This window comes from Lepidochelys kempii, chromosome 7 (assembly GCF_965140265.1).
Source record: "Lepidochelys kempii isolate rLepKem1 chromosome 7, rLepKem1.hap2, whole genome shotgun sequence".
In the NCBI taxonomy this organism is placed as follows: domain Eukaryota; kingdom Metazoa; phylum Chordata; order Testudines; family Cheloniidae; genus Lepidochelys; species Lepidochelys kempii.
This window is the reverse complement of record NC_133262.1, coordinates 105116890-105141267: the sequence shown is the minus strand read 5'-3', so window position 1 is coordinate 105141267 and position 24378 is coordinate 105116890. Positions and strand designations below refer to the sequence as shown.

The window sequence follows — 24378 nt, the reverse complement described above, 5'->3', positions numbered from 1 at the left end:
TAAAACATGCCCATCGTGAGATCTGTTGTTTGCATTTACAGCTGTATGCTCATAGCATGCCTATTAGCATATACATATGAAAAGCACACAGAGGTTAGACATTTACAACATCCGGTTGTTTGGTCAGTATAGTGCATCTGTTAGCACAACTTTTAACAGGGCTCTTTAAAAAAGCAATGGAAATCTTAGGCATAGGGAGGCTGTGGAGCAGCTGGACAGCCATGTTAAAATAAAATGCCTGCGGAGTCTTACAAGGCTAAGATTGTGAGAGAAACAAGCAGAATTGTAATCATAAAACAATTCAGCATGTGGGGGTGGGGGGAATAGTGAGTTAGTACATGGAGATCAGTTGCAAGTTTACAAAGAGCCATCTGAAGGCGCGTGTAGAACAAGAGAGAAATTCACGGTTTTAGTCTTAAATCTCTTCGCACAATCTGCTACAGACATTAAGAGTTTCGAGAGCATGCTACATCTGAAATGCTTCCAATGGTCGGGGTTGGGTTTGTTGAGAAAGAGTCTTTCAATCAAAGATGTCTAAGCATGTTACAAATATTAATCAATTAATTATTACTTAGCTCTGCATTTTCACTTTTTGTCAGTAGAGCTCAAAGCTCTCTACAAAGGAAGGTATGCATCAGTGCCTAAAAAGTGAGGTGCAGAGAGATGAAATTACACGCTCATGGTCACGCAATACGTCAGTGACAGACCCAGGAATAGAATATGGAGAACAGAGCCTCAGCTGGTGTAAATTTTTCATAGCTCCATTGAAATCAGTAGAGCTATGAATATTTGCCCCAGCTGAGGATCTGCCCCCAGGTCTCTTAGTTCTCTGAGTCCATTGCCCTATCTACTGGACCATACTTTCATTAAGTTAATCAGTACTGTGTTTGATTATTATTTTGAAGACCCTCCTTTCCTGAAATGGCATATACCCCAAGCCTGTGGATGTTTGTGTCAGCTGAAAGGAGAAAACACTCCTGTCTCTCCATTGGAATTTAAATGCGATTGACATTTAGCATCATGAGTTATTTATTATCCAGTGGCATAATTGGCTAGTGTGCAAACATCCACCAGTGGGTAGATAATGAGGAAAAAAGATTACCACAATACTCGTCACTTATTTATGTACAATATCACTTTATATTTCATAGCATTGAGCAAATATATTTCAACTAATTAATCCATACAACAGTCCACTGATAAGTACTATTATTTCCCAGTTTGCAGATGGGAACCTGAATCATGGCTCAGTTTAAAACTAAAAGATTTTTTTTTTCTAACTTCCCACCTGAAAGCTGAGAATGAAACTTCTCACATATCACCACCAATATTACAATTTCTGGAGGCCTAATTAGGCCCTGAATTATCCTTGTGCATTGTCTCCAGTGGGGCTGCCAGAGTGTAACTGATTGGGAATCAGTAAACAATTCTGTTGGTGAAACATAAGAAGGAATAGTCTTGATCACTCTTTCTTATGTGTGTTGGCTCTGCAGGGTTTATAGGCGTAAAAAGCAGTAAAAATTAATTTTTCAGGACAGAAGTCAGCAGATGGGGCTCTGCACACATACAGGGAGAGGATCTGTTTAGTTTGATTGGTACCATTTTTTGTCAGTCACTTTTCAAAGTAGACCCACAGCTTAAGCTGTATGGAGAATTATACAGCTCGCAAATATGACAAAAATAAAGCTGATAAATACTGACTGAGTTATTTCTAGTGATAGAGAGAATAAGCCAGATTCATCCCTTGTGTAACTCCATTGAAGTAAAGATAAACCAGGCTGAAATTTGCTTTTTTTTTCTTCATCACAAATATCTACTGAACATTTGAAACTAACATAAAGGGACATTGGGGAGAGAAATAAGGACACAACTGTAAATTCAGATAAAATTCACTGGTTTAGGAGAGCATTCAGGAGAAGGGGCAGAGTGGAAAAATCATAAATATTCTGTTTAAACTATAGAGACTGTCCCGCTCAAATAGGGAAGGTTGGCATGCATCAAAAAGGATGTAGGTTCTTGTGTTAGGCATGAAGTGGCTGATTCAAAGCCCATCAGAGTCAGTGAGTGGAGTTTTTCCATTGATTTCAATGATACTTGGATCAGGCCCTTAGTTTAGAGATGAACCTGACCTTGTTTAAATTAGATTTGATAAAGGAAAGGATTTCAGAGAGAGTCTTACATAAATGCTACAGCAATCTACAGTTACTAGTACAATACACTCCATCTTACACTAATGAGAGCACAGTGTTTGGGGCTATTACTACAGAGTACTGTGGTACATTTAAAGTAGGTGTGAAAGGAAAACAGGTGGGAGAATGGAATTTTTATTTGTGACACAGGCCAAATGAATCTCTGGGATAACAGTACTGCAGTCAAAATAGTTATCCCAAGGATGAGCCCAGCCCTATATCTTTGATGTTAGTAATAAAATAGGTGATTACATCATTGCTCTTTCAATGGATCACAGATGGCTGAATGATCCACCTTACCTGCCTATTTGAGAGCATAATAAAGAATTCACTGAATAAAAAGAGGCAAAGTCTTCCTTTCCCTTTCCTTTCCTTTCCTTTCCAGAAATACAGTTAACTGTTTACCAACAGATGTCCTTTGTATGCAAAGTATAATAATGATTTGACAGTGGAAAAGATATTAGGTTTCATTGGCTCTTATATATGAATAATGAGTTGCTTCAAAGACAAATTGTTAACTATCTGTCAGTATGGAACAAAGGCCAGTGTAATATGGTTATCTGATTATATTACCCATAAAAATGTTGTGATTAAATTAACACTGTACAGTAGTTACTGCAAATAAATGTATAACCAGAGCTGTTTGTACTAATTAATAATGGTTGAAACCTAAACGTTCGGATGTTTCTTTGGGATAAGAACCCCAGAATTGAGAAGCTTACTAACAGAGGCCTGGTGTATGCCTAAAATTTAGGCTGACCTAGCTACGTTGCTCAGGGAGATGTAGTTAAGTTGAACTAAGTCCTGGAGTTGACACAACATGGTCAGTGGAAGAATACTTCCATCAACCTACCTGCCACCTCTTGAAGGGGTGGGTTTATTACAGTGACAGAAAAGCTCCTTCCGCCACGGTAGCAAGTATCTACTCTACAGGTGCTACAAGGCACAGCTTCAATGCTGCAGCTGTGCTGCTGGAGCACTTGTGTAGGTTCTCATGACAAATTAGTTGGTGGCCTCAGAGTACGGCCACCAACTCTGGCTAGTGGCTGCTCTCACTTTTATCTAAAATACTTAATTAGCTTTAGGGAAAACCAAATAAATATGCACACATACACGTCCATTTATTTATTGCTAGCTAGTAAGTCTGTTGTGAAAAGTGATATTAACAAACATACAAGTATCACTTTTCACGGCAGACTTACTCAGCCCTGGCAAACCTGGGGCCGGGGGAGGCAGTGTGGGGCTGGAGCCTGATGCCCCACAGCCAGGGGACAGGGCTCAGGGATGGAGCCTGACGCTGCATGGCCAAAGCCTGGGGTCTGCCACAGTACAGCTGGAGCCCAGTGCTGGAGACCAAAGCCCTTTGGCTAGAGCCTGCCACCGCACCACCTAAGGGCTGAAGCCCAAAGCCTGAGCCCCACCAACCCTGGGAGGTGTGGAACTCACTGGCTGCATGCTCCTCCAGTGTTGTGCCCCTAGTGTCTCCAGAGGGAGGCAGGGCCTAACCCCTGCTGGTGGTCCCAGCAACCAACACCAAGGTGATGCATCCAAGAGCAACAGGAAGGAATAGGGGCTGCTGCTTTGCCCCCCTGCTCCCAGTCATAGCCCAGGAGTCTGTGGTCACAAGAAAAGCCCCTGGTGGCTGCATTTGAGAAACACTGTGTTTCTTGTTACAGCGAGCTAGACTTTCCAATGAGATTTTGGTCCTTCCTGCTTCCAATCAGTTCATCAGTGCCTTGAGAACACCCTTTTAGAGTTTTTTGACACTTTCAATCCTAAATGACACATGGAAGTGCAGAGATATGTAGAAATGAAGGGATACTGTGGTCTTTAGAACCTTAACCTCAATAGCTAACAAAAGCCAAAGCAAAAAGTTCTAGTATTTAATTTTTAATTTTTCTCCTGTATGTTTCCCATATTCTTTGATACAGAATAATAATGAAACAGAGAACATATAAATATGCTTACAAGCAAAGACACCCATGTGTTTGAATAATACACTACATATTGCTGAGTCATAATCTAAAGATCAGCAACCCCTCAGAAGGCTGACTGAGGAACCCTAAATGATTTCCTTGCAATCAGTTAATATGTGGTAAACCCTGGGGCTACTAGTTTTATGCTTTGCATTAACATGATAGAAGAATCTGGTGTAACTAGACAAATTGTTCGAATTGACATAATGGCCAAACAGATTTCTTACATTTTTTTAATTATTTTTTTTGCTTCACATATCATTTCTATAGGAGTTCATTAAGAGAATACATGTAAAATGAATAATTAATAATAGTCTTTTCTATGGCAAAATAATCAGGCAGTTCACCTTTAGTTATCTAGTAAATTGATGTGCTACAAAATTGTTTCACTTACATAGGTGGAATAGGATTTACAAGACCAGACCAGACCATTTGTTCAGCAAATCTCGTATTCTGCCTGTGACTGGAGCCAATGTATCAGAGAAAAGCAACCCTTTTCTCCACTCACCCCCAGCAAACTCCAGAGTTAACCTAGCAAATTGTACAATGCTGAACAAGGAGGGGGAATGTTCCTTTCTGACCTCTGTGATAATCATGTTATCCTGAAGCATTAGATTAGCTTTCATTTATGCATTACTGCAAATGCTGGGCCTGATCTTTCAGTCCTTCTCAGGCAACTGTCCCATTGGTATCAATAGTCATTTTGTCTGAGAAAGCTTTGTAGGATTTGGGCCCATTATTTTTTAATGGAAAGTTATACAACCTTTTAAAAATCTAGATGAGGAATTGCTTGTATTCTGGGTATGTTTGTATCTACTTACATACCATTTGCTATCATGTATTACATCTTCTTTGGACGTTTACTGAGTCCACATACTGTCTAACAATTTCAGTGACAAGCATGCTTTTATTTACCAGTACAAAGGGTCTCTCTGTTTTTACAGTAACACCAGACAAAATCATTACTTCAACATCTAGAGGAAGGCTAGATGTAAAATGAGCTGTCAGTTACTTTGCATCAATTTTTGCCAAGTTTTAAAGTATTGTACTCTTGTGATTACATACACACACCTATCCTCCCCACCTTTTGCTTGGTGGTAGGTACTCTTTTTCACAGTGGGCTAGGAATGTTGCCCACTGTGATTTAAGGCAGCTGCAATGAGCTGATAGAGGCCCTGATCCAGTGGTCCCACTGAAATCGATCAGACTACTCACATGAAGAAAAGGAGTACTTGTGGCACCTTAGAGACTAACCAATTTATTTGAGCATAAGCTTTCATGAGCTACAGCATCGGTGCATCCAAAGCAGTGAGCTGTAGCTCACAAAAGCTTATGCTCAAATAAATTGGTTAGTCTCTAAGGTGCCACAAGTACTCCTTTTCTTTTTGCGAATACAGACTAACACGACTGTTACTCTGAAACCTACTCACATGCTTGAACTTAAGCATATACTGAAGTGCTTTGCTGAATCATGGCCTTAATTACATAGCAAATCCTCTCACCATCAAACTGCAACTTGGAAAAGGCAAAGTCTTCCTCAAGGGTGTGACTAGGCCCTCAGTCTTTGGCAATTTGATCCTAAGGGCCTGATGCAAAGCTCATTGAAGTCAGTGAGAGTCTTTCCATTGATTTCAGTGGGTTTTGGATCAAGCCCTAAATACGCTACTGTTACTTGGCCACATGTTCGTTCTTTCTTTCTGGTTAGTGACTCTTTTCCAGGGCACCAGTATCTCATTATGCCCTAGCCAGATGACCACCTTCTGTCCACACAATATGCTCAAACCACCTCAGTCTTGCTGACCAAATCTTTTCTGTCTCTGCTGCTATTTTTGCCTCTTCTTTGATCACCTTGTGCTTTCATTCACCCATGTCCTGTCACTGCTCTCAGGTACAGCAGCATTCATTAAAAATCACATTCCCTGGTGGCCCAGGTTTCTGCTCCATATAGCAAGGCTGATCTTACACATTCTTGTGCATCACACTCTTGGCCCACTCATCCTTGTGCACAGAAGTCTGAATCTAGTCTCCCCACTCACTATCTCACTTGCCCAATTTCCTATCCTGCCACCTTTGGCTTCCTTTACTCTTTTGAAGATGATAATCTAGAGGAAATCTGAGGAAGGATCATAAAGAGGATAAAAGAATAGGAGGGAATTGCCTCTGAACAGGAATGAAAGGAGATTAGTAGGTACAGCTTAGAGGAAGGACATAAAAAAAGGAGGAAAATATTATTTAAGGTAGCTAAGGGTGAACTAGGGTTGCCAGCTTTGGTTGGATGAATTCCTGGAGATTTCATCACATGACATCTTTAATTAATCTTTAATTCCTGGAGACTTCAGGACAATCCGGAGGGTTGGCAACCCTAGGGTGAACTAATAGGAGTAATATTATAAAACTAGGGGATTGTTGAAATGCCATTAAGAGAAGCCGTTCAAAGGATAGATAAAATGGTCGTAAGTATAGGCCAAATTTTCAGAACATAGGTCCCAAAATCCATATTTAGGTATTTAAATAAAAGTCTAAAATTTAGATATACATAGGAATTGCCAGACAGGATCAGATCCAAGGTCCAGCTAGTCCAACATTTTGTCTGACAGAATACCAGTACCAGATGTTTCAGAGACTGACATAAGAACTCTGCAGTAGGCAGATGTGAGATATTTCTGCACCCTTATAGATCTCTTCCTGCTCTCTGATAGTTAGAGATTGCTATAAACTCTGAAACATGAGGTTTAATATCCCTTCCAAAATTTTTGTTGTCATTAATTAATTCTGGCAACACTGGATATTCTTGGTATCCATGTAAATATCCAATCAGTGTTGTCAGGTTCTTGTCATAGAAAGTCATTGAGGCCAATGGTTCCATAGTTAATCATGTGTTCTGAGAAAAAGTATTTCCTTTTATTGATTTTGAATTTCCCACCTTTTAATATCATTGACTGTCCCCTTGTTCTTTTGTTAAAGAGCCAGGGAGCAAATGGGTTCCCCATCCACCTTCTCTGCACCATTCATTTTTTATACTTTTTTTTTTATCATATCTCCTTTCTAAGGTAAACAGTCCCTGTCTTTTCCATCTCTTCACAAGAGCATTCTTCCATGCCCTTGATCACTGACTTTAATTGGAGCTGGAAATGTCCAGCATCTCTGAAAATGAGGCTGCTTTTAGTTAGATGCTTAAAAATGAATTTAAATGGGCAGATTTCAAAGCCCAAATGGCAGTTGGGCACCTAACTCCTGTTGGAAGTTAATGGGATTTAAGCAGCTAACTGTCATTTGAGCCTTTGAAAATCTCCCCCGAAGTGCCTGACTTTAGGCACCCAGCACTGAAAATGTGGACCTCCATGTATACAATACAATCACACACTCTTAGTGGGGATGGACTAACAGGCACAAGCCCTAAGCCACCTTACCATGTTTCATTCTGCAAGTAGATAGTGTCCAGTTACAGTGGTGGAGAAGTGTAGAATGAATTGCTTCCTTTTAACTCTGAACAAGAAACTTTATTAGAATGATAAAACAGCAATGTCCCTAAATCTCTACTCTCTTTCTCTCTCCTTCACTGTGGAGCTTCTGCTTACCCTTGCACAGTCTGGTTCCGCCTGGCTTTCTGCTACGTATTTAAATAAATAGTATTCAGATAGTGACAGGAAAGGCATCTACCTTATTTGTAACCATCACTTCTGACTTTTTTAGGCTCATCTTCACTTAGTGACAGTTTGTATAATTCTTCCGTTTGCCTAGCTCTCTTTTGATTGATTATTAATTGATTATTCTGCCTGTCCATAGCAGAACTTCACTAAAGTTGCACTTTGGCAAACCGCACTCCCATGCTGGAGATGGCTTTTTAACTTTGCAATATATTCAGGGACCGTCGAATGAGATTCTACAGCTGTGCCAAGTGTAGTGCCAGAATGGGTGATGTTATGCTGCTCACATACGAGTAGGGGAGCACTACGTCACCTAGGATTCAGGATGTCCTAACTGGCTGGGGGTTCTGATGTGTCTGGTGTCAGCAGCACTCACTAGGCCTCAATCCACACCTGGCTTTCCTCACCATTCGTGCTGTTTAGTGAGGTTCTTATGTGTATTTGTTTGCTGTAATACCCTTATTATTATCATTGCTTTTTCACATACTGGCTAAAACAACAAAATGCAGTGGGATTTCCGGTCACTTGAGTAGACTAAAGCAGTTCTACCCTGTTAGTTCTGTTGTTTTAAAACTCTTTTTTAACTTTTCTTAAAACCATTAAACTAAAACAACGAGGAGTCCGGTGGCACCTTAAAGACTAACAGATTTATTTGGGCGTAAACTTTTGTGGGTAAAAAACCCACTTCTTCAGATGCAACTGAAGTAGGTTTTTTACCCACGAAAGCTTATGCCCAAATAAATCTGTTAGTCTTTAAGGTGCCACCGGACTTCTCATTGTTTTTGTGGATAGAATCCTTTGTAGATAGAATCAGAGGGGTAGTCCTACCTTTGACTATTATTGATATTCATTTTACTGGTTTATAGGACCTTTCTATTTTGCTTTGCCTTGACACCTGAGATGTATATCTTGAAGGCTATTCCCTGTGTACATGTTAAAATTTTCCTTCTCATCTTGTAGCAAAATAAGCTTCCAATGAACTCAACAGAGTTATGGCAGGAATTAATTTGCCCCTAAATGTCTAAATTCCGCCCTTATCCTTACTGTTTTGAGAGTGCTCTCTGTCGGTAGGTATGTAAATAGCTAGCTAACACATATGATACCAGCAGATGGCACTCAAGAATTTGTAATGTAGTTCCTGGGTTTTGTGGAACCAATATACTTGTTTTATTCTCTGCAAATGGCTTATTTCTGGACCTCTTAGCACTTAAAGCTGCCATTCTTCTAATCATTCATATACTTGCAGTCTTCTGTAAGCCTAGAAGCAGGAAAGTCATTGCCTTTTTGCAATCACTTCATCACACATGATGCTGAGTCTCTATACTGTGTTGCTTTATATATGATGACATCATATGATATAACATTAGTGCTATGAAAGTGGTGCAAAATGCTAAAAACAGCCTGGCAGCTGGTTTAAGTGTTTTCCAAAGTTTTCAGCCATTCTTAAAGAGGGAATTGTACTTGATTGGACAGGAGATCTGAGCCCCTCCAGAGGACAATAACCCAGATGTTACCTACCCAGAAGGGTAGAGCTGATGCAGCATATTCATGATGATAAAGTGCAGTGTGTGTTGAATAAATTTATTTCATTGCTTGGTCACAGGTAGTTGTCTAATATTCATTTTTCCTCTTGTCTCTGAGACAGTCATTAGATCACTGACCCATGACTGCCACTTTTTATGTCAATCACACACTGACCATACAAAGGTTAAACACTCCAAAACACATAGGTGTGTTGCAAGATTTTTTTTTTTAATATATATAATGAGTGGCCAGTTCTGCAAATCTTGTGCAACCAGTATCTATCCAAGTCCTGTTGAACTTGTGCTCAGGAAAACACCCCACACGAGATTGTTGCCTTATCTGTGACTGAATTTTCTGGTTGGGTTCTCCTGTCATCCAATTCATCAACATCGGCTGCCGCCAAATGAGGCAAATGTGGTTTTCAGGTGCTGTGTTTGAAATAGCTTGAGTTGTGACAGAGACCAGTGGAGGAGGGGATGTCCCAAGTTTTGCCTTATGACTTGTCTATAACTTGTGGACATGTATCTTTTTCTTTATCCTGCCTTTTGCAGAAGAGTATGAACTTAGAACAAAATGACAGCTTTGACTCCACATTCCTCAGCTTTTTTTCCTGATGGTGTCACAACCTTTTGGTGGTCTAAAAGTACATTTTTTGTGTTTTATATGCCCAAAGTCTAACCAAGAAAAGGTTGGCAAGGGCGGTTGGTTAAATCTGCGCAAGGTCAGTCAGGATATCTAATAATTGTCCTAACACTTTACCTGTTATGGAACAATAATGAGAGTTTTTTCATTATTTTCGGGTGAGTGAACCTGGCAGATGCTGACAGCCAGCAGATGTGTAAAGTTCGAGGTGATTTGTAAGGGACCAGCTCATCTGACGCACAGTAATTGCATTGTGGGACATTGTCACTCAGAGTCTTGTCCTGTTCTGTCAGAATGAGGTAAAGGTCAGTTCAAAGAACTGGTGTAGTATGAGGGACAGCTCTCAACTGAAATTAAAAAACTGATTTTCATACATCCTGTACACACACATTCACAATACAAGCAAAGTCAGGAGTGTGCCCCGATCTATGATTTAGGGATTAGTTGGGTGAGACTGCGATGATTTTTGTAGTTTTAGGCAGGTTAAAAAATTCTTCCTACTGTAAGTGTTAAAGGAAAGTATGTCATCTAGCCTCCACCTGTTGGTCTTTAATTCGTTACTAACCTATCCATTTTTAGTTTCTTGACATGGAGATTTCTTTTGTGACCCAATTCCTTATTTCACAGTGTTGATTACATTAAAGTCAGCTCTTCCTCCTGTCTGTTGCCTTCCATGTAAGTATAAACAATATTTGCAAAATTAAGTATGCAGCCTAGAGCTGTGCAAACTCTGTTTCATTTCCAGTTTGCTTTGAAAGGGCCTTGAGAAATATTTTTGCATCAGAAATAGGTTATACAGGTTTGCTGTCTTTGAGCTTCCAAGAGGTAAGAACCCAGTTTTTCCCTGTTAAAATTTCACTCTGAACTCACAAGCAAAGTTTGAGTTCCATGGGTTTCTGCACAGAGTTAATCGGAAGCAGAAGAGGGACTAGAGGCCATATTGGAAAATGTAATGTGATTTGGCTTCTGTGACAAGGGAACCACTCACACTCAAAAATCACAAGTGAAAAGCAGGTTTAGAATGTCCATAGATACCTGGCAAGTGCAAAAATCTTCACAAAGCTGTTCAGACAGTTCATGGGTACAAAATAATTGTTAATGGTCCACTGCTTGGTTGTGTACACAGCTTGAACTCGAACCATGGTTGATTTATAATAATTTTAGAGTTTGAATCAAATATTTGTCACAGCAGCGATATATTTGACATTGCTGGAGCCCTGATCATTTCATTATTCACATTCTAGTTATTTATTATTTGTATTACTGCAGTGCCTCAGAGCCCTAGTCATGGACCATTGTGCTAAGTGCTATACAAACAGAACAAAAAGATTGTACCTGCCCTAAAGAGCTTATAATCTGTGTATCAGACAAGAGACAGCCAGTGGCTATAGACTAGTGGTGCCCAAACTTTTCCTGTCTTGGGCCTCCCCCCGCCATTTCTTACCAGTAATGGAATCTGCCCTCTCCACTACTGTACAGTTGGCTCAGCAGAGGAGCTTGGGCTGAAGGTGGAGCTGGGGGCAGAACTGGGGATGGGGGAGAACTGGGGCTAGAGGCAGACCTGGCCTGGGCGTGGAGAGGGAATGAGGGCAGGGCTGGTTTGGGGGCGGAGCAGAGGGCGAAGTGGAGCTGTGACTGGGGCCAGAGCAGCACAGGGGGTGGAGCGGAGCTGGGGCAGCGCAGGTGGCAGAGTGGAGCTGGGTGGCACTCCATCCCTGCCCCCCATGGGGGCTGGCCCGGACCTCGCTGCATACCCCACCAAACATTCCTCCATGTCCCCCTAGGAGGGTGTGCCCCACCGTTTGGGGATCACTGCTATAGACAAATGGGGGTGTACCAGTCTTGACTGTATCTGTAATACAAATAGTCATAAATCTGTAGTTCCACTACAAATGTGGCCAAAGTGTGTTGTTGTATTTTTAATTTTGATAAGGGGAGGGTTAGTATGTTTATACCTGCAGGAAATTTTTTGAATGGATTATTCTTTAGCTGATAAGGTTGGATTCTTTTCTAACGAGTTTTGTTGCAGATAATTTGATCTTTACTTTTATCCTCCTTTCTACTATCTTCAGTACCCCCACAGACTTGCTAACACTAGAGATCATTGTTAAGTTGCCCTGTAGCAGATTCTAACAACTTTTGACCATGAATAGCTGAACCAGTTTAACAACACAGGATTTCTCATTTCTCTTTGCTAATTCAGGGGCAATGGCTTCAAATATAATAAGTATTGACTTGCTTTGCATGGCATCTTGTATTCAACAAATGCAATTGTTCAGTCCCTGTTTTGTAACACTTCCGTGGGTGAAATCCTGACCCTGTTGAAGTGAATAGGAGTTTTGACTTCAGGGGACCAGGATTTCATCCTATGTGTGGTTTGACTGTAGAGTCAAGTCCTTTGACAATTACAAAGTTCATAGCTGTGCAAGGGTAATAGGCACAATAGTCTGTCAAAGAGCAAAAAGAAAAGGAGTACTTGTGGCACCTTAGAGACTAACCAATTTATTTGAGCATGAGCTTTCGTGAGCTACAGCTCACTTCATCCAATGAATTGAGCTGTAGCTCACGAAAGTTCATGCTCAAATAAATTGGTTAGTCTCTAAGGTGCCACAAGTACTCCTTTTCTTTTTGCGAATACAGACTAACACGGCTGTTACTCTGAAACCTGTCAAAGAGCAATGACTTGTAGGCTCAATACACATGCACTAAGGTGAACACTGAAATATCCCTCCTAATATCTTTGAAAATACGCATCTACTATGACTGAACAACTGCTTAGTGCCAGGAGTTTGATCCAGGCCAAAGTGCTCAGTATTAGGGCAGGTCAAAAATTTTCCATCAAAACTGTTCTTCAAGGTTTTCGACAACATAAATAATTTAGTAAAAAGTGTCTGCTATCGGTGGAAAATTTCAGCTTTTCATTGAAAATCCAAATACCTCCAAACTGCAAAGTTTTTGATTTTCAACTGAAAAATGTTGTCTGAAAACCAAAACATTTCTATTCAGTTTTGATATAGTCTGGCCAGGAAGCTCAGCCTGGAGAAGAAAATGTAGACATGAGGCACCCAAACTACAACTCTCATAGAATCATAGAATATCAGGGTTGGAAGGGACCCCAGAAGGTCATCTAGTCCAACCCCCTGCTCGAAGCAGGACCAATTCCCAGTTAAATCATCCCAGCCAGGGCTTTGTCAAGCCTGACCTTAAAAACCTCTAAGGAAGGAGATTCTACCATCTCCCTAGGTAACGCATTCCAGTGTTTCACCACCCTCTTAGTGAAAAAGTTTTTCCTAATATCCAATCTAAACCTCCCCCACTGCAACTTGAGACCATTACTCCTCGTTCTGTCATCTGCTACCATTGAGAACAGTCTAGAGCCATCCTCTTTGGAACCCCCTTTCAGGTAGTTGAAAGCAGCTATCAAATCCCCCCTCATTCTTCTCTTCTGCAGGCTAAACAATCCCAGCTCCCTCAGCCTCTCCTCATAAGTCATGTGTTCTAGACCCCTAATCATTTTTGTTGCCCTCTGCTGGACTCTCTCCAATTTATCCACATCCTTCTTGTAGTGTGGGGCCCAAAACTGGACACAGTACTCCAGATGAGGCCTCACCAATGTCGAATAGAGGGGAACGATCACGTCCCTCGATCTGCTGGCTATGCCCCTACTTATACATCCCAAAATGCCATTGGCCTTCTTGGCAACAAGGGCACACTGCTGACTCATATCCAGCTTCTCGTCCACTGTCACCCCTAGGTCCTTTTCCGCAGAACTGCTGCCTAGCCATTCGGTCCCTAGTCTGTAGTTGTGCATTGGATTCTTCCATCCTAAGTGCAGGACCCTGCACTTATCCTTATTGAACCTCATCAGATTTCTTTTGGCCCAATCCTCCAATTTGTCTAGGTCCTTCTGTATCCTATCCCTCCCCTCCAGCGTATCTACCACTCCTCCCAGTTTAGTATCCTCCGCAAATTTGCTGAGAGTGCAATCCACACCATCCTCCAGATCATTTATGAAGATATTGAACAAAACCGGCCCCAGGACCGACTCCTGGGGCACTCCACTTGACACCGGCTGCCAACTAGACATGGAGCCATTGATCACTACCCGTTGAGCCCGACAATCTAGCCAGCTTTCTACCCACCTTATAGTGCATTCATCTAGCCCATACTTCTTTAACTTGCTGACAAGAATACTGTGGGAGACAGTGTCAAAAGCTTTGCTAAAGTCAAGAAACAATACATCCACTGCTTTCCCTTCATCCACAGAACCAGTAATCTCATCATAAAAGGCGATTAGATTAGTCAGGCATGACCTTCCCTTGGTGAATCCATGCTGGCTGTTCCTGATCACTTTCCTCTCATGCAAGTGCTTCAGGATTGATTCTTTGAGGACCTGCTCCATGATTTTTCCAGGGACTGAGGTGAGGCTGACTGGCCTGTAGTTCCCAGGATCCTCCTTCTTCCCTTTTTTAAAGATTGGCACTACATTAGCCTTTTTCCAGTCATCCGGGACTTCCCCGGTTCGCCACGAGTTTTCAAAGATAATGGCCAATGGCTCTGCAATCACAGCCGCCAATTCCTTCAGCACTCTCGGATGCAACTCGTCTGGCCCCTTGGACTTGTGCATGTCCAGCTTTTCTAAATAGTCCCTAACTACCTCTATCTCCACAGAGGGCTGGCCATCTCTTCCCCATTTTGTGATGCCCAGCGCAGCAGTCTGGGAGCTAACCTTGTTAGTGAAAACAGAGGCAAAAAAAGCATTGAGTACCCCAATGTAACTTACCACTAAGTGTAATTGATAATTCACATACCTATGATTAGGAAAGACAAATAATAAGAAAGAAATGAATCATGAGGTGACCCGGCAGCATTTCCAAATCCAAATGTTCGGTGTTTGATTTTTCACCAAACATTTTTGGAGAACTATTTTTTTCTTTTTCATAGACATTTTCCACAGGAAAAAAACCCATTTTTCTGATCAAGTCTACTCATTGCTTAGTATGGGCTCAGCTCTGCAAAGAAGTTACCTACTTCTGTTGACATAAACACTAAGAGTCATTGGTCTGAAAGACAGTGAATATTGATGGTCATCAAAATATGAGGTTGATATTAGCATTGTTAAATATTTCTGAATGTCTCCAATATGGTCATGAGTTTCAGAAGTGTAAGTGTTTTTCCTTCTAACATTCTAAAGAGGAGAAGAGTTAGAAAATATATTAAAAAAAAAACCCTATTATTCACTTCCAGTGAGCTGAATAATAATTTTTGCTGCATACATCATAACCTATCAAGTTGCAGTTATTTGCAATAAAATTTGATTGTTTAATATTGTTCTAGAACTCATTTTATTGACCTTTGAGGAAATAAACAGTAGATTTTTATTCATCACATGGTTGTTTCAGCCAGTCATGAGCCATGATTTTTTCCAAGGATGGGACAATACAATTTGTGTTTAAATTAAATTGTTTTAACTGTAAAACGCTCCCTAAAGTTTTGTTGTATATATAAAATATATCGTTTTGTTTTTTAACTGTACCTGAAATCATGTTTAGAATAACAGATGTGAAATACTGTCATCTAACTGTCACACCAATTGTTCATTGTTCTGAGAAGGTCACATCATAATTCATTAACAATAATTATTCCCTGGGTACACCCTGCACTTCTTCACTCAATTGCTTCATTAACTTGTGAGTTAATCTCACATTCACTGCTCTAATCAATGAAGATATATTTATAATGTACAAGTGAATGCTATTAGTTACAATATATTAACTGCCTAATTTAAAATAGAAAAGCTATCTTTATGAAGGGCAATTAACCACTAAGTGTAATTGATAATTCACATACCTATGATTAGGAAAGACAAATAATAAGAAAGAAATGAATCACCTGTGTTATTGAAGAAGACGTTGCCAGACAGTGTAAATGTGTAGAGGGGGCGCCCTACATTAGGATCAGATTTCTAAGAATTCTTTCTGATGGAAGATTCTTCACCAAATATATTTTATCTAACTAGTTTTTCTGTTGCTACCATGCTACTATGAACTTCATTGGGGAAAGAATCCACACATTTTGTCATCTGGAGAGGAGAAGCAGAGCAGAATGATCCTTTCCTTACAAAAAACTATTGTTTCTTCTTACAACATTTTAATAAAAATGTATAAAATTAGTTCCAAACTATCAAACACTGGTGTTTAAGGTTAGGCACCTAAATCCATATTAACTTCAGTCCTTTTGGCCAAGATATTTTAAAGCAACTAGTGATGTGGCATGGCTCCATTTTGGGGTGCCTTACAAGAGCCTGATTTTCAGAAAATCCTCAGTGCTTGTCCTCTAAGAATAGGCCTCTTTGTGGCATCTCAGGTTGGGCAACGAAAACTTGAGGAACCCATAATCACTAAATTGCTTTTGGAAAATCTTGGCCTTTATATCATGTCACAGGATAGAGTCATGAAATAATTGTCAATATGACTGTAATTAAGCATAATAACAATAACTAGTTCTGATATTGCACCTTTCATCTGTAGATCTCAGAGTGCTATACAGGTACCATCATACCTGTTTTACATATGGGGAAACCTTGCATAAGATCTCACAGCAGTGAGCCAGGAATAGAACTTTTGTTTCTTGCCTCCCAGTTCAGTACGCTAACCATAACTACTTCCCTTTTCTCTAAGGAGCCAGACATGCTTTACAAACATTGATTAAACCAGTCAATATTTCTGTGAGATAGTCAAGCATGATCATTTATCTCCATTTCATGGATGGGTATATTGAAGCACACGGAGGTTAAGACCAACATTTTCAAGTTTGGATGCCTAAAATAAATCCATATAAAGGTACCTACCAAATAGGGCCCTGTTTTTCAGAGTTGCTCAGCCCCCAGACTCCCAATGAAGTCAACAAATAACAGCACAGATGTTTTGTTTGGGGAAGAGATTAAAATGTGGCTGCTACAGCACTCATGCACATATTGATATGAGCACCATTATTGCAACATGAGGAAGTGGCCTGGCTGTACCTTGTGACTATACAAGTGCAAAATATTATTGTTTTATTATATAACAGGGTAACTCCCCTGCACTGTAATTCAATAGCCATATAATAGGGTTGATCATTGGAACAGAAGTTAAGTAAGTGGGAAGGTGCAAATCTGAGTTAAAATGCTACTACATGATGATATCATGCTAACCTTTGTCATTATGGCTATACAATGCCCTCAGTTAACGAGTGCAACTCTCTGGACCAAAGGCTGAAAGATGCAGAGCTGGATTTACCTCTTCTGTTACACAGAGAGAAAGTGCATTTGAAAGGGTGATTCACCCCCTGGGAATGGCCAGCATTGCTTGCAGTTCTACTTTATGGCTGTGGCTCTGCTGGTGTAGGTTGCCTATGAGATGAGCTGAATCAATATGATTCTAGTGTGCCTTGGCCAGACACTTTCCGTTTTGTGCTGACCACTTTCTGGACTGGGTCAGTAGGCTCCAGGCCTCATGTGCTGCTTGGGCTCCCTGGTGGGTGGGCTGTCCATCATAAGGGGTCCACAGCCCCAAGGTAGCTCAGGGGAAGCTGAAAGTAGACCGCAGTTTTAAATGCTAGATACCACCCTAGATCTACAGTGCAACAGGAAAGTCACATCCTGTGATCCACGGTCATGCCTGGTCCTAGGATGGTATCTTTAAAACGTTTGCAGACTGTCAGTAAGTGCAGTAAGTGAGGGGGATGGGTGTTCATAGAGAAGGGGGCTACTCCACGCTGGCACCTGGTCTTTTCATGTGTATTACAATTTTGAGTTCGATTCTGAGCTCCTTGTGGCAGGGCCTTGTCTTCTGATGTGTTTGTAAAGTGCTGTTACTTTTGTTGCACTATGTTAAAAGTAAATAATAATACTCCTAAATCTTTGCGTTTGTGCTTAAAATGTATTCCTCCCTTTCCTTCCCACCCTGGTTATCCATGAGCTTTGAGGTGACAAATCTTTCTCTCCCTACACGTTACCTGTCTGATTAGCATCTCCACTCATTTTACACAACAGGATCAAAGCGTCTGGCCTGAAGTTGCGGTTCTGCACCAATGAAACCCAGGCCACTCGAGGCAAGTTAGTGGAGAAGCTTCAGCGCTTGGGGTTCAACATTTCGGTGAATGAAGTCACTGCCCCGGCACCAGCAGCCTGTCGCATTCTGAAGGAGCGAAACCTGAGGCCACACCTCCTCGTACATGATGGTGGGACAACACTTCAGTAGACTTTGAGACTAATACAGATTAGCAGCTCAGCATGCCGTGGATTGACAGCCAGTCTGGGTCAGGAGAGATGTCACTTTTACTGAGAAAACTGTGAGGATAAGAACATCTGGTTGATGTTTTCCTGTCAGGAAAAGCTCTTTAATTCCGTTTTCTCCAGTAATGTAGCTGTAGTAAATGTCCGTGATGGGGCCAGATTCAGTTCTCATTTACCCTGGTGCCACCCAGTAGATCTGTAAGCAGGTGGAATGACTTAGTCTCAGCAGAAACGCACAGCCGTCAACGCTTTTTCTTTAAGGAACAATGTTTATAACAAGCAATAAAACAGAGAACACAGGCAAATAAAGAGAACAAAAACCTCACCGTCCTGGGTTTGCAGTCTCATCTTCCCAGTGGTATTCTCCCCCTTCTGTCTCCCAAGCAGCCTTTATCTGGGCAAAAGGAGAGGGAGGCTGAGCTGCATGAATCTCTTATTCATCAGGGATCAGGCACTGTGATGCCCTTGCACCCTGTCACAGATCCATTGAAATGGTATATAGATCTGCTGGAAGATGGTGAAATTGCATACTGAATGAGTCTCTGCAGTTCCATTGTGCTGGGGACCTTCTGGGGCCCTGACGACAGAAGCTGAATTTCACCCTTATAGTGCATTATGGGCCAAATTCTTTGCTTGCATAGATACTTCTCCCATTGAATTCAATGGAAGATGCACCTGTGTGTCTGGGCTACCCAGACTTTGCATACAGGTGCCCACAGGTAAGAGGACAGTGTGTGCTGATTTCCGCTCCCTCTGGAGTAGCTATGCATGCAGTGGAGTGGGGAATGATGGAGCCTTGGCGCTGACTCCCCAAAATGCCACCAGTTCCGCTGACCATACATAGTGGGTCACAGTTTGCTCCTAATGTAGGCCAACAAGTTTACTACACAGTGCCTCCTGGAGCCACTCCTAGAGTGGGGCAATAAATGCCCCACCTTGCTCAGGGATGTGCCAGAAGGCACAGTGTAGCTCCAATTTTGCAAAACAGCTGCATAAGCAGGCCCTACATCCCTACTTGGCTGTCCTTGGTCAGCTCACGTTGTGTTACTCTGGAGCAAAACTGGGATTTCATAAAATGGAGAGATCAGTTTATCAGGACTGCAAAAGTTAGCTCTTTCCAGGGAGGGTGGGGAATAAAATCCCAGGGTCTTGTAAAATTAAAATACAAGGGCTTATGGGCTTGGCCTACTCTTTTTTCATTATTTTTTTTGTTCGACATGACAGGAATGAATGTATGATGTGTGATTTATTAAAATAATATGCTCAGTTTTTGTAGGTGTCAATATCACCAAGAGGACTGTGTTTAAGAGAGAGCAGATTCTTCTCTGTGTGAAAATCAAAATGGCATCTGATAGGATGTTTTGATTATCAATAGAGACTGGCCAGAAACTGGAATCTATGGAGGGTCTTCTGGAGGGAAATGGAAGGAGCAGAATTTCATTCCTCACCTCCTAAGCAGCATAACTGAGGAAACCTCCTTTATCAAAACACCCTTCTCTAGAGTCCCTGTCCTATGCTCTAACCACGTAATCATGCTGCCTTCCCTTAGAAAGAGGACAATGGGTTACCATATTCTCATGGTCTCTGAAAAGGACACTCTCCCACACCAGGCCCTGAGATCTAGCTTTGATTTCCAACCTCACATCCTAGATTGTGGAGAAGGAGGAGTGTGATGGGACAAAGAACATCTCATTTCATTCAATAGCAACCTTCTAGTCAATTAAGGAGAGTTATAAACAGGTTCCTAGGGAAACTGAATCTCTCTAATCTTTCTCAGTAAGACATAGGGTTTGATTCAAAGTATTTTCCCTTGACATCATGGGCTTTGGATGAGGTCCAGAGTCCTCAAGGCAGATGGTAAGCAGTATTTAAGGAAGGGAAGATATGAAAAGATCCTCAGGGAAATTACAGGATGGAGTGGAAATCTCAGGGAAGGGGAAAGGACACCGGAAGGTTATTAGGCTGTTAGGTCAGTTTATCTTGACAGTGGTCCCATTTGGAAGATGTCATTTTTGAGAATGCAGAGATGTGCTGTATTTTGTTATCAATCCAAACTCCTTTCCAAAATGTAACTGAAATACTGATCTTCAGCTCTGTGTCCGAGTCATTCTAAACAACTGATGCGTGCCTGCCATCTCCTATTCATGCATTCCTTTCTCAAAATACCAAAATGCCTGTGTTTTGGGGATCTACAGTACTTCAGTTCTAGAAATAAATACACCATTGGAGCCCACAAACTTGCTGCTGAAGTACAGGAAGGCTGTTTTTTTTGCCTTCGACCTCTTGATAATATTGCTGTTTTCTCTGGGTTCCCTTATTGTATCATAGTCAAGAAATACAATATATTTTGCTAAGTTTCTCCCCATGTCTCCTTCTGCTCCCCTTCCTTCCCATGCCACATTGTGGAGGGAAGGTGCATGTGGTCCATGATCCACTGCTACTTGAAACTAAAAAGGGCTGGCATGTAGATATTAACCTGGCATTCATAGTTTTGCCCAACAGGCAATGAATAGAGGAGAGATGCAAAACTAGAAGAAAACCAGCAATTCCAATTGTTTCTTACAAGATGTGGGATTTGTGTTTTATTTTGTTTCTTTTCTCTTTAGATCTGGTCCCTGAATTTGATCAGCTTGATAAAGCAAACCCAAACTGCGTGGTAATTGGAGATGCAGCGGACAATTTCTCCTACAAAAATCTCAATGAAGCTTTCAGAGTTCTGATTGGACTGGAAAATCCTATTCTCATATCTCTGGGAAGAGGGTGAGTTAAGCACTGTTAGTTAGTACACCTAGGGCTGTATATTTTGCTAGTGTTCCAAGTCTGTTTGTACATACCTGTCACCAGACCTCATGAATCCCATTGCTCTCTTCTGCTGACACAATGACTGAGATTTTCAAAGCCAACTGGGGGATGTAGCCACCAATTCACGTGTGTAAGGGACCGGGGCATAGACGACCTAGAGGTCACAGCTGGTCTGGGGCTGCACGTCAGGGATGATAGTTGTTGAGCAGAAGTTGGAGGAATCGCAAGAGCCAAGTTCAGTAAGCAAGAATCAGGATCAGCTTTGGCCTCCCTGCCTAGACTGGTGGGGCTTGGGCTTCGGACCCCCTACCCGGGGCATTGGGGCTTGGGCGGGCTCAGGCTTCGGTCTCCCCTCCTGGAGTCATGAAGTAATTTTTGTTTTCAAAAGGGGGTCGCTGTGCAATGAAGTTTGAGAACCCCTGGTCTAGCCTGTGGGATGGCCTGTTCAAACAGAGGTGTCTTGCTGCAAGCCAAGCCTTTTGACCCACAGTGAGAGCTGGGTCTTCCTGGCGTTGGTGATCTTCGAGGTGGTCCATAAACTCCACATGCATATGAAGCCATTACAGGCTAATGTTGGGGAGGATCAGATGGCTCAGAAGGCTGGTAACAAAGTTCCTTATGTCTGAGTGAACAGCGAGCCAAATTTTCACTTCCAGGTTCAAACCCTGCCCTGATCAGAAGTGAGTTGATGCTATGTTAGGCTAATTGCTGCTCAGTGGTCTGTGTGAAATAAGTTGGCCATCACAGGGCACGTTCTACTTTCAAAAGATATCTGTGAAAACTAACTATAGAAGCAGCATTCCTAAAGAATGGCTTCTATGCTGGGGCTCCACCATGAGCTATGAGAACCACGTAAATGAGAAGTTGGTTTCTATACAGTTGCTTGAAAGTCCTTGGAGCTTGGAGGCTAAACAATATTTGCCTGTTAATATAGATTCACTCTTCGGTTATGCTCTTGGTGTAAAGGGGGCTCATTGGTATGGCGAAGGTTCCATAGCATGGCAAGTGTTTATTATAAGCACAGCTTTCAGCTTATACTGAGGGGGGAGGGATAGCTCAGTGGTTTGAGCATTGGCCTGATAAACCTAGGGTGGTGAGTTCAGTCCTTCAGGGGGCCATTTAGGGATCGGGGCAAAAATCAGGGAGTGGTCCTGCTTTGAGCAGCAGGTTGGACTAGATGACCTCCTGAGGTCCCTTCCAGCCCTGATATTCTATGATACTGAAAAATAAGAACATCTGATTTGTGGGGAGGGATAGCTCAGTGGTTTGAGCACTGGCCTGCTAAACCCAGGGTTGCGAGTTCAATCCTTGAGGGGGCCATTTAGGGATCGGGGCAAAAATTGGGAATTGGTCCTGCTTTGAGCAGGGGGTTGGACTAGATGACCTCTGAGGTCCCTTCCAACTCTGATATTTTATGATTCTATGAAGGAGCTATTCTCGGAGGCCTGGTTCCAGCTAATCCGGAAGCCCATATTTAAAGTTTAGCATGGGTTTAAGTTGCTGTGCTGTAACAGAGTAAGAAAGATCAACACAGACTCCACAAAAGAAACTGAAGATCTTAGAGTCTAAGGGAACACTTGGAACGAATCATGATGAGTCTTGCCTTGTACGTAGGAAGTGATATATGGCACCTAAACAATGAACAATAGTATAGCAATATAATTATAATTAAAGACTATTACCAAAATAATTAAAAAAATTATTTCTGACTCAGCAGTGTGCTTGTGATGGGTATAGAGTCGACAGCATCATGGGCGCAGGACAGGTTAAGCATGGGAAGTGTCCTTGAGGGACCAATTCTAGGAATAAGAGGTTAGTTTAGTCTTCATATCCCTTTAATCCTTGGCTTCTCTGCTGAGATTGCCAGAATGTGCAAAATGGTGTCAGCAAAATTAGTGCTTAAAAATTTGGATTATGATACCTCATTTTGTCATGTGGGTTGATAGGCCTTTTGTTGGCCAAGTAGTAGCATTCAACTAGCAGGTGCTATTTTTAGTACTGTCCTGGTGTTATGTGTGATACTGATTCACGAACAAAGATTTTATATACATGCATGCCTTCAGAGTGAGGGGCAGTTTCAGGGCCTATGCAAATTTGGGACACAAACAGACATACAAAAGTTGCAAAAGTTGTATAAAGGTGGACATATATTCTGAACCAGGCGATGGAGATGAAAAGTCCAGTGGCCAGAGCTGTCCCTTAGGTAGGACGAATTGGGGCAACCGCTCCAGGCCCTGCGCTTTGGTGGGCCCCGCGGGCCAGTGCAATTGGCCGACATGGTCAGTCCCAGAAGAGACAAATCTGTCACTTCTGCCCCGGGCCCCGCACTCCTCTAGGGATGGCCCTGCCAGTGGCACATTCCTGAAAAGACAACTGTGTTTAAAAGTTAGTTAACTGGAAGCTAAGCTGAAGACTGTAAGGCACGGGGGAGAAAACACTTCTCGAACAGAAAGGCTGAAAAATCTGACTCATTGGTATCCAAAGAGATTAGTAATCTGCACACTGCAAATTACCAGTGCACCCTTGGATTCTGAGCAGTTTGAGCACCCTTGTATAAATTATGCGATTGATTCCAATTCTTATGCTAATCTCACACGTGTTATGCACCGATGAAACTCTATTGATGAGAAGGAGTACTTTTGGCACCTTAGAGACTAACTAACAAATTTATTTGAGCATTATGCTCAAATAAATTTGTTAGTCTCTAAGGTGCCACAAGTACTCCTTTTCTTTTTGTGAATACAGACTAACACGGCTGCTACTCTGAAACCTGTCTATTGATGAAGTTACTCCCAGTTTACACCTGCATGAGACAGAAATCAAACCCACTGTCTGGGTGCTTAAAATTGAAAGAGAACTAGGTGGCAACATTCACTGTTAAGATAATTCAACCAATATAGTAACAGTGGGAGATCCTCAGGCCTATTACAGTTTACACAAGCTGAGGATAGAGCCCAGGCCTGCTGCGAGTAAAATCAGTGGCAGTTTTGCTATTGGTTTTAATGGGACGGAGAACTGTCCCAGAAGAGGATATAAATGTTACATAGTGATTTAATTGTCATGAAAAAGATCATGAAATTATATTCTGGCTTTGACACTTTTTAAAAGCTGCTATATTTAATACTGTCAAAATCTGAACATGAACTACATACAACTTTAACTTGAAAATAAAATTCCAGACCCTGCAGAGTAGAAAAAAACAATCCAAAATGCACTTCATGATCCAAGAAAACAAATCAAATGACCACATGTAAAAAAGAATTAGCTCACAAGTTATTTTTAAAAGCCTTTGCTTGTTTTTACATTGCACGTGATTTAAT

General features: G+C 41.6%; 1 protein-coding gene across 3 annotated transcripts in view; it reads left to right on the top strand.

Moving 5' to 3' along the window:
• Nucleotides 1-24378, top strand: part of LHPP (phospholysine phosphohistidine inorganic pyrophosphate phosphatase) — a 165323-nt gene that overhangs the window by 11181 nt on the left and 129764 nt on the right. For 2 of the 3 annotated variants that reach the window (XM_073354119.1, XM_073354121.1), the window contains exons 2-4: nucleotides 10606-10653; nucleotides 18014-18201; nucleotides 20863-21016. In XM_073354119.1, coding sequence (XP_073210220.1) covers nucleotides 10606-10653; nucleotides 18014-18201; nucleotides 20863-21016 — 390 coding nt within the window. The remainder of the gene's footprint in view (nucleotides 1-10605; nucleotides 10654-18013; nucleotides 18202-20862; nucleotides 21017-24378) is intronic. The other variant, XM_073354120.1, reaches the window with a different exon arrangement.